This window comes from Sus scrofa, chromosome 2, assembly GCF_000003025.6.
Source record: "Sus scrofa isolate TJ Tabasco breed Duroc chromosome 2, Sscrofa11.1, whole genome shotgun sequence".
NCBI classification, from domain to species: Eukaryota; Metazoa; Chordata; class Mammalia; order Artiodactyla; family Suidae; genus Sus; species Sus scrofa.
In genome coordinates this window covers 65,816,803-65,831,948 of record NC_010444.4, presented here as the reverse complement: position 1 = coordinate 65,831,948, position 15,146 = coordinate 65,816,803, and the positions used below count along the sequence as shown (strand labels likewise).

The window sequence follows — 15,146 nt, the reverse complement described above, 5'->3', positions numbered from 1 at the left end:
GCTCTTCTCTGCCTGTTCTGAGCACTGCTCTGGCTCTATAGCTTTCTGGCTTCTTTCTGGCTCGGCTTGGCCAATGCGAGTTGCCAGGAGACAGACAGGGTGAGAGGAGGGAGAAGTGGGGTATTTCTCCCCGGATGCTCCATGCCTGCTTTGGCCCTGTGTCTGGCAGGGGCTCTCTCCCTTCTTGTCCACAGCTCCTACCATGTGGCCCCTCTTGGTCTCCAGCTCAGAATCTCTCCCCACTTCAGCACCAGGGCAAGGAAACAGCTTTCCACAGTGGCCTCCGCTGGGTATTTCCACGACCCCCACAGGCTGCTCTGCTTTTGAATCCCTTCAGTTGAACCCTCTGAAGGAATTCATTTATATGCTGAGCCCCTGACCTTGTACCACGAGCTAATCCACGTAAAACGCTTGGCACAGTGCCTGGCACGCGGTGAAGGTGTCATCCTCATCAGCTATTAATATTTTTGCTGCTACTGTGACAAGGTTGATACCACCCCTAGCCCTTGGCTCTGATGCTCTCTGCCCTTCTTCTTCCCCTGTGAGGGTCTCCTACCTTCCCCCCAGCCTCCCGAGGGCCCTGAAGCCTGGGCTCACTGGCAAATGGCCAAGGAGGGGTTCTGGAACCCTGAGTCTTCCAGACAAGGGAAAGGACACTGTGGACTCTGGGGCCACCACACTGATGTCCAGAGACCCCCAAGTTGGGAACCTCCCAGGCCTGGGGACAGAGGAAGACATGCCCAGGGGACCCTTCTAGGGCCCTAGATATGGCATCGCCCCTGTTAGCCCAAGGGCCACGGCTCCCTCCTGCCCATGAGTCAGAAGGTGGTTAGTTCAAGCAGAATGAACTTGAAGCTGGTTCCCTCTGGGCCCCCAAGATTGTGTGGTGTTTGGGGGTGGGGCTCAGCCTCGGGATCCTTTCAGTGTCTCCATTTGCTCAATGAGTTCATCACATTATTTATTCCTAAGTCAGTAGTCAAGATGCAGGGAAGTTCAGGCTGCAGCACTGGCCCCAGAGCCACGGCTTTGGATACCCCATCTCCCCGCTCGCCCTCCCAAGGGGCTGCCCTTGCTCCTTGGGACCCTGCTTCTCCCTCTTTGGTCACAGTCAAGTGCTGGCTTGAGCCAGCTGTGGCTGTCAGGACCCACCGCCTCTCAGTGACCTCCTCCTCGCCCCTCCCAGCCCAGCCAGGAATTGCCCAGAGAGAAGCCAGCGGGAAACTTACCCCAAACTCGGTCACAAGGATGTCTGTGATGCTGCCCAGAACAGTCACAAAGTCGAAGATGTTCCAGGCATCGCGGAAATAATTCTAGAAGGGGGACCCATAAGACAGAGATGCCAACGCGGGACTCCATGGCTGGCCCCCATGTCCAGCCCAGGGGGCCCGTCAGGGCACAGCTTCAGACCAGTCTGAGTGCCCGGGACAGTTACGGTCATTCAAAGAGCAAAATGTTGCTGTACAGGCTGCTCAGATTCTGAACATCTGTTCTGAGTGCCCCCTCCCCGGGAACCTCCCCCCCCAGCCTTCTCATGGCTTTCAAGCACATACCAGGCTATACTTCCTGGCCACCTTAGTGGTCAGACAAGGCTGTGTGTCTAGTTGTGAATAAAGGCAATGTGATTCACTTCCTGGCCAACAGAGGACTCATTTGACCCTGGGCCTGGTGACCAGCAATGTGCCCGATGGTGGTGGCTCTAAGAGCCTGTGTCTCTGAGTAAAGCAGAGGCAAACAGCTCCCCCTACTGGAGTTTTGACAAACCCTTTGTTGACTGGAACAACTGAGATGTGGGGGTTGTTTGTTATCGCAGCTTAACTTGATCTATCCTGACTGGGCTGGGTTCTGGCTCAAATGGGATGCACAGGTATGTAGCATGTTGTTAAAATACTGAACTATTCCACACTGAGCCCATAACGAGTAGCACCCCTGCCTGGATCTAAGTGTCTGATTCAAATAGACGGCCCCTTCATCAAGGCTCAGCAGGACACTTGCTAAACACAGGCCTTCTGAGCATCCTCACAAAAGGAAAGGCCAGGTCGGGGCTTGGGCCCTATTCAGAGTGGTCAGTTTCTCTCCTGAACATCTGACACTGCAGTAGCCCCTCTGCTTCACAGAGAAGGACCCAGATTTTGGAGCTGTGTTTCCTAGGATCATTCTTTTTTTCTTTTTAGGGCTGCACCTGTGGTATATGAAGTTCCTAGGCTAGAGATCGAATTGGAGCTGCAGCTGCTGGCCTATACCACAGGCATAGCAGTGCCAGATCCAAGCTGCATCTATGACCTACACTGCAGCTTGTGGCAGTGCTGGATACTTAACCCCCTGAGCAAGGTCAGGGATTGAACCTGCATCCTCATGGAGACTATATTGGGCTCTTAACCCCCTGAGCCACAACAGGAACTCCCGGTCAGTTTTTTTTTAGCCATGTATGAATCAAATGTCCTTTGAGTTGCACTGCTTGGGCCTCAGGGCCCTCTTCTGGAAAATAAGGGTATAACAACAATCTGTTAATGAATGTGAGTAACTGGGTGTGGGGTTTGCTCAATAATAGATGGGTGTTGTTTTATGACTGTCTAAAAGGGATTCAAATTCCACTGGCACTTCTTGGTATTTTAGTAGGTGCTGCTGGGCCCCTACTCATCTTTTGACTGTGTACCTTTGTTACTTTGCCCAGGGGTTTTCCTAGCTGCCTATTTGTTGGGGAATTATCAGCTCTTTTTAGAGTATGTCCTGACTATGGCTGATGAGCATTGGAGGATAAACACCCCAGCTCCCCTACCATGGGTGAGATGGCTGATGTGCTCTCTGCTTCCCCAGAGGCTCTCCATGGAACTGCAACACAGTCACCCAAATTGGGAACCTGCTCAACAACACACCTTTTTTTTGGAGGGGGGGCGGTTCTTTTTAGGCTGCACCCAGGGCATATGGAAGTTCCCAGGCTAGAGGTTGAATCGGAGCTGTAGCTGCCGGCCTACACCACAGCCACAGCAACGCAGGATCCAAGCAGCATCTGAGACCTACATCACAGTTTATTGCAATGCTGGATCCTTAACCCACTGAGCAAGGCCAGGGATGGAATCTGTGTCCTCATGGATACTAGACAGTTTTGTTATCACTAAGCCACAACAGGAACTCCGTGACAAGGTTTATTGTAACCCTTCCTAGCATTTACTGAACACTCCCTGCCTGCCAGGCCTCACCCTTACTCTCCAGACCCACATTCTCTGCATTTGGGGTTTGCAAGACTCTTTTGAGGGAGGAGCAGAGGGTGGACCTTTCTGGTGATGGAGGAGAGGTGAGATGACACAGCCTGGAGATGATCTGAATCAAGATCTCTTAGGTGCCAAGGGTGACACCTTCTGCCACCTCCGGAAGCCAAGGGGAGAATTCAGCCTCCGTCTGCTGACCCCAGAGCCCCTACAGATCCGAGGGGCTGTAATTTTTTTAAAAAAGGGACATGGAATCAAGGAGACAGCTTCAGAGTCTAGGGCACATGCTAAGGGTAGCTATGGATTCTGTGACAATTTCATTTCGGTTGTCTGTAAGTCTCTGTACTGGGCTCATGGAGTTCTGGGGCCAGGGATCAGATCCGAGCTGCAGTCTCCAACCCAGCCAAAGCGGGCAACATGGATCCTCAACCTACTGTGCTGGGCCAGGGATCGAACCCGAGTCCCAGCACTCCCAAGATGCCGGCAATCCCTTTGTGCCACAGTGGGAACTCCCAAGCTGTATTTCTTACTGTGGCTTGTGACCAGAACAGTTTGAATACCATGGACTTGGCCTGTCTGGATCTGAGTTTCCTTGCTCCCAAAATGAATAATTACTCCCTCCCAATGCATCATGTAATCACACATAGGCACCTGGCACAAAGTTTTGCGTACTTGGCAGGTTGTGGACACCTAAGTAGAATCTCTGAGCACTGCAGGGATGCTCAAGTCACCACTGGGGTTGGGGCCAGAAGGGCCTGGTGAGGAAATCACCACCCAGCACCCAGTGCCCCTCCAGGCTTTCCCGGAGGTCACCCAGAGCTCTAGCCCCAAGGCTGAACTTACCAGAATCCCAAAAGCCATGACTTTGAGCAGACATTCCAGAGAGAAGAGGGAGGTGAAGACGATGTTGAATACTCTCAGGGCATTTTCATAAGCAACAGAGGCCCCGTAGAACTAGAGGAGGAAGCAGGAAGAGCGGCGGGGTCGGTGGACATGGTGATGGGGAGCAGGGAGGTGGCTTCGTGGCTGCTCCTTCCCCAGGATGGGCAAGATTTGGCTTCCCTGCTTGCCTGTTGTCCTGCGGAGCCACCCAGGTCCCAGGCAATCTGTTCATGGGCTGGGCTAATCTTTTTTGGGGGAGGGGGCCAAGTCTACGGCATATGGAAGTTCTCAGGCCAGGCACTGAACCACTGCATTGACAGTAACAGATCCTTACCCCCTGAGCTACAAGGCAACTATCAAAACAAAAACTTCCTTGAGCCTTATCTTAGCAGCCCAGATCCTGGGGCAGCCTGTGCAGTGGGGCTTCTGATAGAATGTGGGAAGATGTCCATAGCATCGTCTTTGCAGTAGTTTCTTTTTCTTTCTTTTTTTTCCCCTTCAGACCTTTTTAAATTCTCTTTTAATTCTCCCATGAGACCACTTCCCAGATCAAGATTTAAAACATATCCAGCCTCTCCCCCTCAATTTCTTTTTTCTCGTCTTTTTGCCATTTCTCGAGCCACTCCCGTGGCATATGGAGGTTCCCAGGCTAGGGGTTGAATCGGAGCCGTAGCCACTGGCCTATGCCAGAGCCACAGCAACTTGGGATCCAAGCCACATCTGCAGCCTACACCACAGCTCACCGCAACGCCAGATCCTTAACCCACTGAGCAAGGCCAGGGATCGAACCCACAACCTCATGGTTCCTAGTCGGATTTGTTAACCACTGAGCCACGACAGGAACTCTCCCCTCAATTTTCTTGCACCCCCGTCCAGTCAGTAATCCACCCCAGAGGTAACCACTATTCTGACTCCTTATGACTCTTGCCCAGATGAATTAACCAGATTTGAATCGACAACTTTTATATCTAACTACCAGGTTGCAGGAAATCCAGTGGATGGAGGAAAGCAAGGAACCCAGAGGAGGACCAGTTTTCGTTCAACTCATTTGGTTTCCTCAAAAAGATTTTTTTTTTTTTCCTTTTAGGGCTGCACCCGCAGCAAGTGGAAGTTCTCAGGCTAGGGGTCGAATCAGAGCTGTAGCTGCGACTGGCACCACAGCCACAGCAATGTGGGATTTGAGCCGCGTCTGCGACCTACACCACAGCTCACATCAATGCCGGATCCTTAACCCACTGAGCAAGGCCAGGGATCGAACCTGCATCCGCATGGATAGTAGTCAGGTTCGTTAACCACTGATCCATGACGGGAACTCCTGGTTTCCTCAAAAAGTTAAACAACAGGGGAAAAATGGTGGTGGTGGGGGGTGGGCGGGTGGAGGATAGAGACTGAAAAGACAAAAACTGGAGGCCATGTGTAGCCACTGAGATCTTGGCTGAAAAGACAAGGCACTGTAAAAGGCCTTTTGGGGACAATTCAATATGGATCTTCGAGAGTTATCACTAATCTTGTCAAGCATCAGAACATGTAGGAAAATGTTGATGTTTTAGAAATGCATTCTGAAGAACTTAAAGGTGAAATAGTGTGGTGTCTGTCATTTAAAAGACTTTAAACAATAGATGAATGGTCCAGAATAGGTAGTCTTCAGAGACAGAAAACAGATTAGTGGTTTGGTGGGAAGAGGGGAGAGTGGGCTGTGGGGAGCTGGAAGGAGGGGGCTGGGGGTTGGTAATGGGGATGGATTTCTGGAAATAGATAGGGTGGTGGTTGCAAATGTGGCGAATGTACTAAATGTCACCGAATTGTCCACTTTAAAAGGGTTAACTGAAGTTCCTGTCGTGGCGCTGTGGAAACGAATCTGACTAGGAACGATGAGGTTGCGGGTTCAATCCCTGGCCTTGCTCAGGGGTTAAGGATCTGGCATTGCTCTGAGCTGTGGCGTAGGTTGTAGACGCGGCTCGGATCCTGCGTTGATGTGGCTGTGGTGTAGGCCGGCAGCTGTAGCTCTGATTCGACCCTTAGCCTGGGAATCTCCATCCATGGGTGAGGCCCTAAAAAGACAAAAGACAAAAGACAAAAAAAAAAAAAAAAAAAAAGACAAAAAAAAAGGGTTAACTGTATTGTATGTGAATTTTGCCTCAATTAAAAAAAAAAAAGGGGGAGTTCCTGTCGTGGCTCAGTGGTTAACGAATCTGACTAGGAACCATGAGGTTGCGGGTTCGATCCTTGGCCTTGCTCAGTGGCTCAGTGGGTTAAGGATCTGGCATTGCCGTGAGCTGTGGTGTAGGTCGAAGAGGTGGCTCGGATCTGGCGTTGCTGTGGCTGTGGCGAAAGCTGGCGGCTACAGCTCCAATGAGACCCCTAGCCTGGGAACCTCCATATGCTGCGAGAGCGGCCTAAGAAATGGCAAAAAGACAAAAAGAAAAAAAAAACACACCAAAAAAACCCCCAAAACAGATGAAGCAAATATAGCCAAAGATTCCAAATGGATAACTCCAGGTGATGGAGACCAGGTGTTCATAGGAGCCTGGACACTCAGGATGTGGCCCAGGGACCCGCTGCATCAGCATCACCGGGATGCTGGTTATAAATGCAGAGTCCCAGGCCCACCCAGCCCTGATGAACCAGAATCTGCATTTGAACAAATTGCCCAGACAATCTGTGAACAGTTTGAGAAGCACTGTGCTAGTCTATCCCTCTCTTTTCTGTTTGCTTGACATTCTTCCTAATCCCAACAATGATGAGATAAAAGAACTTGCTTAAGGAGATGAATTTTCAGGTGAACACACGCATTGCTTCTTTTTTTTTTTGCCAGTTCAAAAAATCAACAGCAAAATGCATTGAGTGTTTTGAAGCATTGGGAAATGTGCTAACATCTTTGCAGAAACTTTCACTTTGCAGGCAAGGAAGGTGCTATTATTATCATTCCCATTTCATTGACAGGGAAACTGAGGCCCTGAGATGTCCCTGGTCACTTGTGTAAGGTTACACGGTGAGTTTAATGGCAGAACTGGGCTCAAATTCAGGCCTTTGGTCTCCAAACCAATAGAGCAAAAGGTTCTGTCTTTCACCATGAAGGGGCTCCATGGCCCTGACTGTCCCAAGGTCCTTATCTGCCCTTTCCTTCTCATTTCACTCATCAAACATTTATCAAGGGCACTCTTGTTCCCTCTGAGCCAAGCCCTCTCTGAACCCCAGGAATTCAGGGGTGATTGAGACTTGTCTGGCCCCTTGGAGCTCAGAGGCAGGTGGCGTAGACTGTCCTGACCCCGATTATCTTTTTTTTTTTCCTTTTTAGGGCTGTACCTGCGGCATATGGAGGTTCCCAGGCTAGGGTTCAAATCTGGGCTGCAGCACCCAGCCTACACCACAGCCACAGCAAGGCCTGATCTGAGCCACATCTGTGACTTACACTGCAGCTTTGTGGCAACGCCAGGTTCTTAACCCACTGAAAGAGGCCAGGGATTGAACCCGCATCCTCGTGGATACTAGTCACGTTCTTAACCCACTGAACTATGTGTCAACATATCAGGAACTCCCCTGACCCTGATATGTTGACACATGAGATAACAGGATGCTTGCAAAGACCTCATGTGGTCCTGGGAGGTCAGGGAAGACTTCCTGGAAGAAGAGCTCTTCAGGAGCAGCTGGAAGAGGCAGGCCAGGCAGTGGTGGGAACTGTGTGTCAGGCAGAGGGAACAATGGAGCAAAGTCTTGGCAGTGACATGGAGTGTGGTCTGTCTGGGCAACTTGAGTAGCCGGTTCTATTTTGCTAGATGAGGGCGGGTTTGTGGGACAGAGGCGGGGTGGGGGTTAAGTCGTGCTGGGCAGGGGGGCTCACCTTCATCATGAGCACGATGGTGTTGAGGGCGATCATGGCCATGATGGTGTACTCAAAAGGTGGGGACACCACGAACTGCCACATGCGGTACTGGAAACTCTGCTTGTTCTGGGGCATGTGTCGGGTCAGGGGTTTGGCGCTGATGGCGAAGTCGATGCAGGCCCTCTGTGGGAAAGAGCTCAGTAGTGAGGGGTGGAGGCAGGAAAGAGGCGGCTGGACACCCAGCACCCCCCATCTCACTCCACACAGCTCTCACTCCACACAGCACGCACGTCTGCTTGAACGTCTGCCTCTCCCGACAGCTACGGCTCCTTGAGAAGACACCACCTGCCAGACCCTGTGCTGACACTCCCTCGCTATCTTAATGAATCCTCTTAGCAAACATGGGTAGTGGGTGCTATCAAGAGCCTCAGTTCGCAGATGAGGAAAATAAAGGCTCAGAGAGGTTAAGCCACTTGCCTGAGGCGGCATAGCCGACAAGTGAGCAAAACTCAAATTTCAACCAGAGTCTGACTTTGAGGCCTAATGGTTTTTCCTTTCTTTCTGGCTGCGCCTGCAGCATGCGGAAGCTCCTGGGTCAGGGATTGAATGTGCCCCGCAGTTTGTGGCCTACGTTACAGTTGTGGCAAGGCTGAATCCTTAACCTGCTGTGCCACAAGGAAACTTCCCATTCTTTCTTCCTTTTAAAAAAAATTTTATTGAAATGTGGTTGATTTGCAATGTTGTGTTAATTTCTACCATACAGCAAAGTGATTCAGATATATACATATATGTATATTCATATATATATTTAGTATATCTTCATATTCTCCCATTATGGTTTAATCACAGGATATTGAATAGAGTTCCCTGTGTTATAAGGTAAGACCTTATTTATTCATCCTATATATATAATAGTTTGCCTCTGCTAATCCCAAACTCCCAATCCATACCTTTTCCACCCCCCTCCCCTTTGGCAACTACAAATCTGTTCTCTGTGAGTCTGTTTCTGTTTCATAGGTATTTTCATTTGTGTCATTCATACACATATACATGCACATATGCGTACACACACACACACACACACACACACACACACACTTTTTTATGGCTGCACCTGTGGCATATGAAAATTTCTGGGCCAGGACTGAATCTGAGTCACAGCTGCAACTTATGTTGCAGCTGCAGTAATGCTGGATCCTTTAACCCATTGTGCTGGGCCAAGGATCAAACCCTCCTCGGCAACCTGAGCCTCTGCAGGTGGATTCTTAACCCACTGTGCCACAGTAGAAACTCCTGCTGTGTGTGTGTGTGTGTGTGTGTGTGTGTGTGTGTGTGTGTGTGTGTGTATTGGCCGCACCTGCAGCATGCAGAGGTTCTGGAGCCAGGGATCAAACCTGAGCCACAGCAATAACAACACTGAATCCTTAACCACAAGGCCTCCAGGGAACTCCCTAACCATTCTTTCTTACCAAATACTTTGCTCCTCCTTCTCTTTGAGGGAGGGAGACAGGGAGGAATGGTGGTTATTTAGTCTTAGCTTGGATGATTCTAGAAGGGCAAAAGGTCATGCCTATACTCTCTGGTGGACTGGATTTTCACTCGTAAAAAGTCACCACTCCTCCCTGGGGGCAGATTATACTTCCCCACTACACTGACATGACACATGGATGTGTGAATAGCTCTGGCTAATGAAATGTGAAAAGTGACATGTCACTTCTGGGCACAAGCCACCAGAGTTAGACCATGGCTTGCTGTTCTGTTTTTTGTCTGAAGTATCTCAGGGGGGACCAGAATAAAGATGACAGAGCAGAACTACCTGGACATGCAGTCCAATTCTTTTGTGAATATCTGGCACTGAGATGCTAGGGATGCTTGTTACTGCATCATAACCTACACCAAACTGACTGATACATACAGCTGCTCTTTGATGGGTCTTCCTCTGGAAACCCCATGAAAGGCTGCTCTCCCTGCAGACTGGATTCTACTTAGAAAATGCTGCTTTTTTCCTCCCCAGATGCCCTCAGAAGCTGGTAACTGTGTCTCTGTGTGTGTGTGGCGGGGGGTGGTGGTGGTGGTGGTGGTGGGCTATCACTTTTTTAATTGGGAATGAACCTGGGAAGTGGTACCTCATTTTTCTCCAGGCTGTATTCCTCCATCATCTTGTCCCCCTGCTCCTGGAAGGTGATGATGATCAAGGCCACAAAGATATTGACGAAGAAGAAGGGGAACACCACAAAGTAGACGACATAGAAGATGGACATCTCCATGCGGTACCCAGGGCTGGGACCCTGGTTCTCAAAGGTGGCATCCACAGAGTGCTTGAGGACCCTGTGAGGACCAGGGTTAGGAGAAGGGGAAATTGAGACGGGAATGGAGGAGAGCATTAGGAGACAACAGAAAAGAAATAAAGAGTAGTCACTGTTTTCTGACTCTGGTCGCTGTGGTTACTTTATGAAGCTGTAATCTTTCCATCTCCTTTCCCTGTGTTAACAACAATGCCAGTTAGGTCTACTGCCCTATATCGAGGGTCTATTTTGTGCTGGAAAAGATGGTCAATTTTATTTTCCCAGCAATCTCTTATGGACGTCATTACTGGCTCCATTTTGCACACTAGGAAACTGAGTTCAGCAATTTAAAGTGATTTTCTGAAGATTACTCCCTCAGACGTGGCCAAGGTGGGATTGCAACTAGGTTTATAGTCATGAATGGAAGTGACCAGTGGGTCACGGAGGCAGGTGTCTGTGTATGTGTGTGTGTGTGGGGGGCGTGGTATTTAAGCACAGGTGGTGTTGGGAGCTGAGGACGTGTAAGGAGGATGCACATGGGAGCGAGTGTGTACATGGCTGCTCTGGACAGTTGCACAGGTCAAGCACTGCTCAAGGGCTCTGCGTCTAAGGGGACTGTTCATACAAGACATGATAGATTTGTATATTAATGAAGACAGCTTTTTGGCAGGTGGCCATAAAGTGCCTTCTTTGGGCGAGATCATTAAGTAGATTGCAGTGCTTTTCTGACAGATGGAGGTGAAGTCTGTTGAAGAAGGCATGTCTTTAAAAATTTGCTCAAAGGTGCCTTATGGGCTAGTACTAGCTCCATACGTGTGGGTACTGAGATGTGTGTGGGTGCGGGGAAAAGCACTCTTGGGATAGGATGTTTGCTGATTGAGGGGAGGAGGTGAGGATGCTGAAGGCACACACTGGAATCTACCAAACCTTCAACTTGAATTCAGCCGAGACCTCTGGGAGGAGGACGACTAAGGTGAAAGAGAGGCATTTGCTTTGGGCACAAATGAAGGGGGTGTCAAACCCATCAGTAACTGAGATAAATGGCATTTAGCAATAACTGCAGTGTTTTAAAAAAATCAAAAGAAGTGCCAAAAATCCATGATGAACAAAATATCAAGAATTTAAATTTTGAAGGCACTTTTTTTTGGGGGGGGATGCCTGTGGCATGGGGGAAGTTCCCAGGCCCAGGATCAAACCCTGGCCACGTCAATAACCAGAGTCACAGCAGTGACAAGGCCCGGTCCTTCACCCACTGAGACACCAGGGAACTCCTCCCAAAATTTAAATTTTGGATGCACACGAGTTGGCCTCACCCATCTTACCCCAGTCTGGGAGAGAATGGTCCTGTGGTCAGACAGACTTGGAAAATGCCATGCTCCCCACACCCCAACCTCGCTGCCCCACCCCCATCACCTTGGCGGTTTGGGGTCACCAGCACAGGAAGGGTTAACAGTGTACGTGCAGCCTTTCTGCAAATTAGAAACAGTGCCTGTTCTGGGAACGCATAGCCCTTAAGCATTCAGCGGCTGGTGAGCCAAGTGATGGCTGGATTTCCGCCCCTAGAAGCCCAACCACATGTGGTGGTGGCTGCTCTGGTGACAGCCCGTCTTGCATCTGGCGTTGTCCCCACTTCTGCAAGCCAGGAGTGAACCCCTCCTTCCTTAGACCTTTCTCAACACTGGGCTCTCAGACCCTTTCCTCTCCCACTCCTTCCTCCCCGCCCCCAACAGGAGCTCCTGTGGGCGGGGCTCTCAGACAGGGCCACTTACTGCGGCCAGCCCTCTCCGGTGGACACGGTGAAGAGGGTCAGCAGGGCCCACAGCACGTTGTCGTAATGGAACTCATACTTCTTCCATTCTCGGTCCCTCGCCTTCACCTCATTCTTCTCATAGAGGAGGTACTTGCCACTGCCACAGAAAATGGGGACTGTGAGGCCACCAAGGGACACCCGTCAATGGCCACCAGAGAGGTGGGGGAGGAGGAGGAAGAGGCTCCTACCAGCCCACGCTCAGCCTGGGAAGCAGCCACACCCCCATTTTCCCCTGGAGTGTGTGGGTATCCACTTGGGGACAAATCCAAGGTGATGCCATGTCCAGTGGGGGAGCTGATTCAGGCCAACCTTTTATTTTTCTCCATGGTGTGCAGTGGGATATCAGTTGCCAGACCAGGGACTGAACCTGGGCTGCATTGGTGAAAGTGTCAAATCCAAGAGACCACCAGGGGACTCTGTGTGAGTCCAGTCATTTTTTCTTATTGTTGTTGGTTTTTGTTTGTTTGTTTTTGCACCTGCAGCATATGGAAGTTCCTAGGGTAGGGCTCAAATCTGCACCACAGCAGCCACCAGAGCCCCTGAAGTGACAATGCCAGATCCTTAACATGCTGAGCCAAAAGGGAACTCCTCTTTTTATTATCTTTTTGGAGAATTGACTCAGAATCTAGTGCCCTCTTCCAACTTGAATACTTCTAGTCCTGAGGGTGGGAACCTGTGGCTTGGGAGGGGGGTTAAGAGCAGGATAGGAGATAAGCACATTTCTTGGTTTATCAGGACAAGGCCGGGGAGATGCTGATCCTTCTCAGGTTAGGGAGCAAAGGTTAGCCCCAGATGCCTAGCCAGTTGCCTGGGATCCTTCCAGTTCCAGGAAACAGCCATCAGTATAGGAACAGGCTGCTCCCAGCAGCACAGTAACCCTAGCTACGTTAGTGACAAAAAGTGTTACTGAGCGCTTGATTAGTGAGAGGTTCAGCACTTTCTCCGACCGAGTCTAAACGTTCCGTCATGAGGATGACCCAAAGATGGGAGACTTCAGGACCAAAATCTCTTACCCACAACTCCAAAATCTAGAAAGCTTTGAAAAACCAAACATTTTTTTCCCCTCACCCAGCAGTTGCTAAGTTCCAGCCTGCAGAGCAAATCTGGACCTATCTTTGTGTGGCCCATCAGCTAAGTATGGTCATTTACATCTTTATTTATTTCTTAAAATTTTTTTTCTTTTTATTTCCTTTTTTTTTGTCTTTTGTCTTTTTAGGGCTGCACCTGGGGCATATGGAAGCTCCCAGGCTAGTGGTAGAATCTGAGCTGAGGCTGCTGGCCTACACCACAGCCACAGCAACACTGGATCCAAGCCACACCTGCAACCTATGCCTCAGCTTGTGGCAATGCCAGATCTTTAACCCACTGAGTGAGGCCAGGGATTGAACCCACAACCTCATGGATACTAGTTGGGTTCTTAACCACTGAATCACAACAGGAACGCCTCGTTGACATTTTTAAATGGCTGAAACAAAATCGAAAGAATTCGTTCACAACAGGTAAAAATAACATTTGAAATACATTCAAATTTTTGCTTCCAGGAGTTCCCGCTGTGGCATAGTGTATTAAGAGCCTGAGTGCAGAGGTTTGGGTCATCGTGTAGGTGCAGGTTCAATCCCAGCCCCTTTCAGTGGGTTAAAGGATCCAGCGCTGTCACGGGCCAGCATTCCTGGCCTAGGAACTTCCACGTGCCATGGGTGTGACCATTTAAAAAAAAAAAAAGGAAAAAAGAAAACATTTTTAGTTTCCAGAAAGAAAGATTAATTAGAACAATCATTCCTTTACCTATTGTCTGCATTTGCTTTTGAGTTACATTAGTTGCGAAAGAAAACTGTATGCAAGGTCAAAGATATTTACTATTTGGCCCTCAACAAAGTTTGCTCATCTCTGATCTCATTTGTCTGGCAACAAAGCCTGACTCCATTGGATGCAAGGCTCTCTGGACTTGTTATTTAGCTGATTTGTGTGTTGCCTGGAAGAAATACCCCTTTTGTTCACAGGGCTGCCTTAACTAGCTGAGGGTGTTATGTCCTTTGTGAGACGTGCACTACACAACCTTTCTAAAAAAAACCCAAAAAAACAAAAAACTCAAAATATTCTGAGTTTCCAAACACATTTGTCTGTAAAGGTTTCAGGTAAGGGTGCCTAGATGCATACTGTTATCCCCCATTTGATAAAGAAGGCAACTGAAAAAGATTTGTTCTGGCTGCTGTGTCAAAAATGGACAGTAACTGGGTGAAAGAGGCCAGAGGGAGACCAGCCAGGAGGCCGTGGAGGCTGCTGGGGGCGTGGAGGGATGGGCAGTAAAATATAAAGAGATGATGCACATACAGAGTTTGTGATAAATGCCCCCAAAATATGGCAGCTCTGACTCAGTCATCCTGCAGCCACGGGGCAGAGACTCACATTCCAAAACTGTTTTTCTTTCAACTCCAGATCCAAGCTTGGCTGCAAGTTGGTCACCCTCAATGCCCAGCACCTCAGTTTTCTCTTTTGTTTTTTTTTTGGCCTTGCTCGAGGTATGCAGAAGTTCCCAGGCCAGAGATCGAATCTGAGTCACGGCAGTGGCCAGAGCCACAGCAGTGACAAAGTGACAACGCTGGATCCTTCCTTAACTGCTAGACTACCAGGGAATTCCAGCACCTGTTTCCAAGCCCGAGACACGGGTGCTTCTGGCCACCACCCCCCTTCCCCCCGCAACCTGCCAGCCCCCGATGGGGACACCTAGGAGAGTAGAGCCTCACCGACAGTCTTTCTCAAACTCCTTGGACTCATCCGTACAGTGGAAGAACTTGCCCTTGAAGAGCTGCACGGCCACCACGGCAAAGATGAACATGAACAGCATGTAGACGATAAGGATGTTGAAGACATTCTTGAGTGAGTTCACCACACAGTCAAACACAGCCTGGTGGGTGGAGAGACGGCGTGAGAGGCTGGGAACCTGCCTAGCCTCCTGCATCATCAGCAGCCCATAATACCAAAGCACTGTCTTCATTCCCACGGTACAGGCTAAGACAAGAGCCAGGTTACCCAGTCAGGGCCAGGTTCAGAGAAGTACATGTTGGGGCTAGACCCAATTCTGAGTTTTTCTTTTTAGCCTCACCTACGGCACATGGAAGTTCCCAGACTAGGGGTTAAAT

At 49.6% G+C, this 15,146-nt stretch overlaps 1 protein-coding gene across 1 annotated transcript in view; it reads right to left on the bottom strand.

The window, feature by feature from the left end:
* Positions 1 to 15,146, bottom strand: part of CACNA1A (calcium voltage-gated channel subunit alpha1 A) — a 379,285-nt gene that overhangs the window by 39,120 nt on the left and 325,019 nt on the right. The window contains 6 exon segments of the mRNA XM_021083710.1: positions 1,227 to 1,310; positions 4,050 to 4,160; positions 7,930 to 8,094; positions 10,038 to 10,239; positions 11,966 to 12,103; positions 14,751 to 14,911. Coding sequence (XP_020939369.1) covers positions 1,227 to 1,310; positions 4,050 to 4,160; positions 7,930 to 8,094; positions 10,038 to 10,239; positions 11,966 to 12,103; positions 14,751 to 14,911 — 861 coding nt within the window.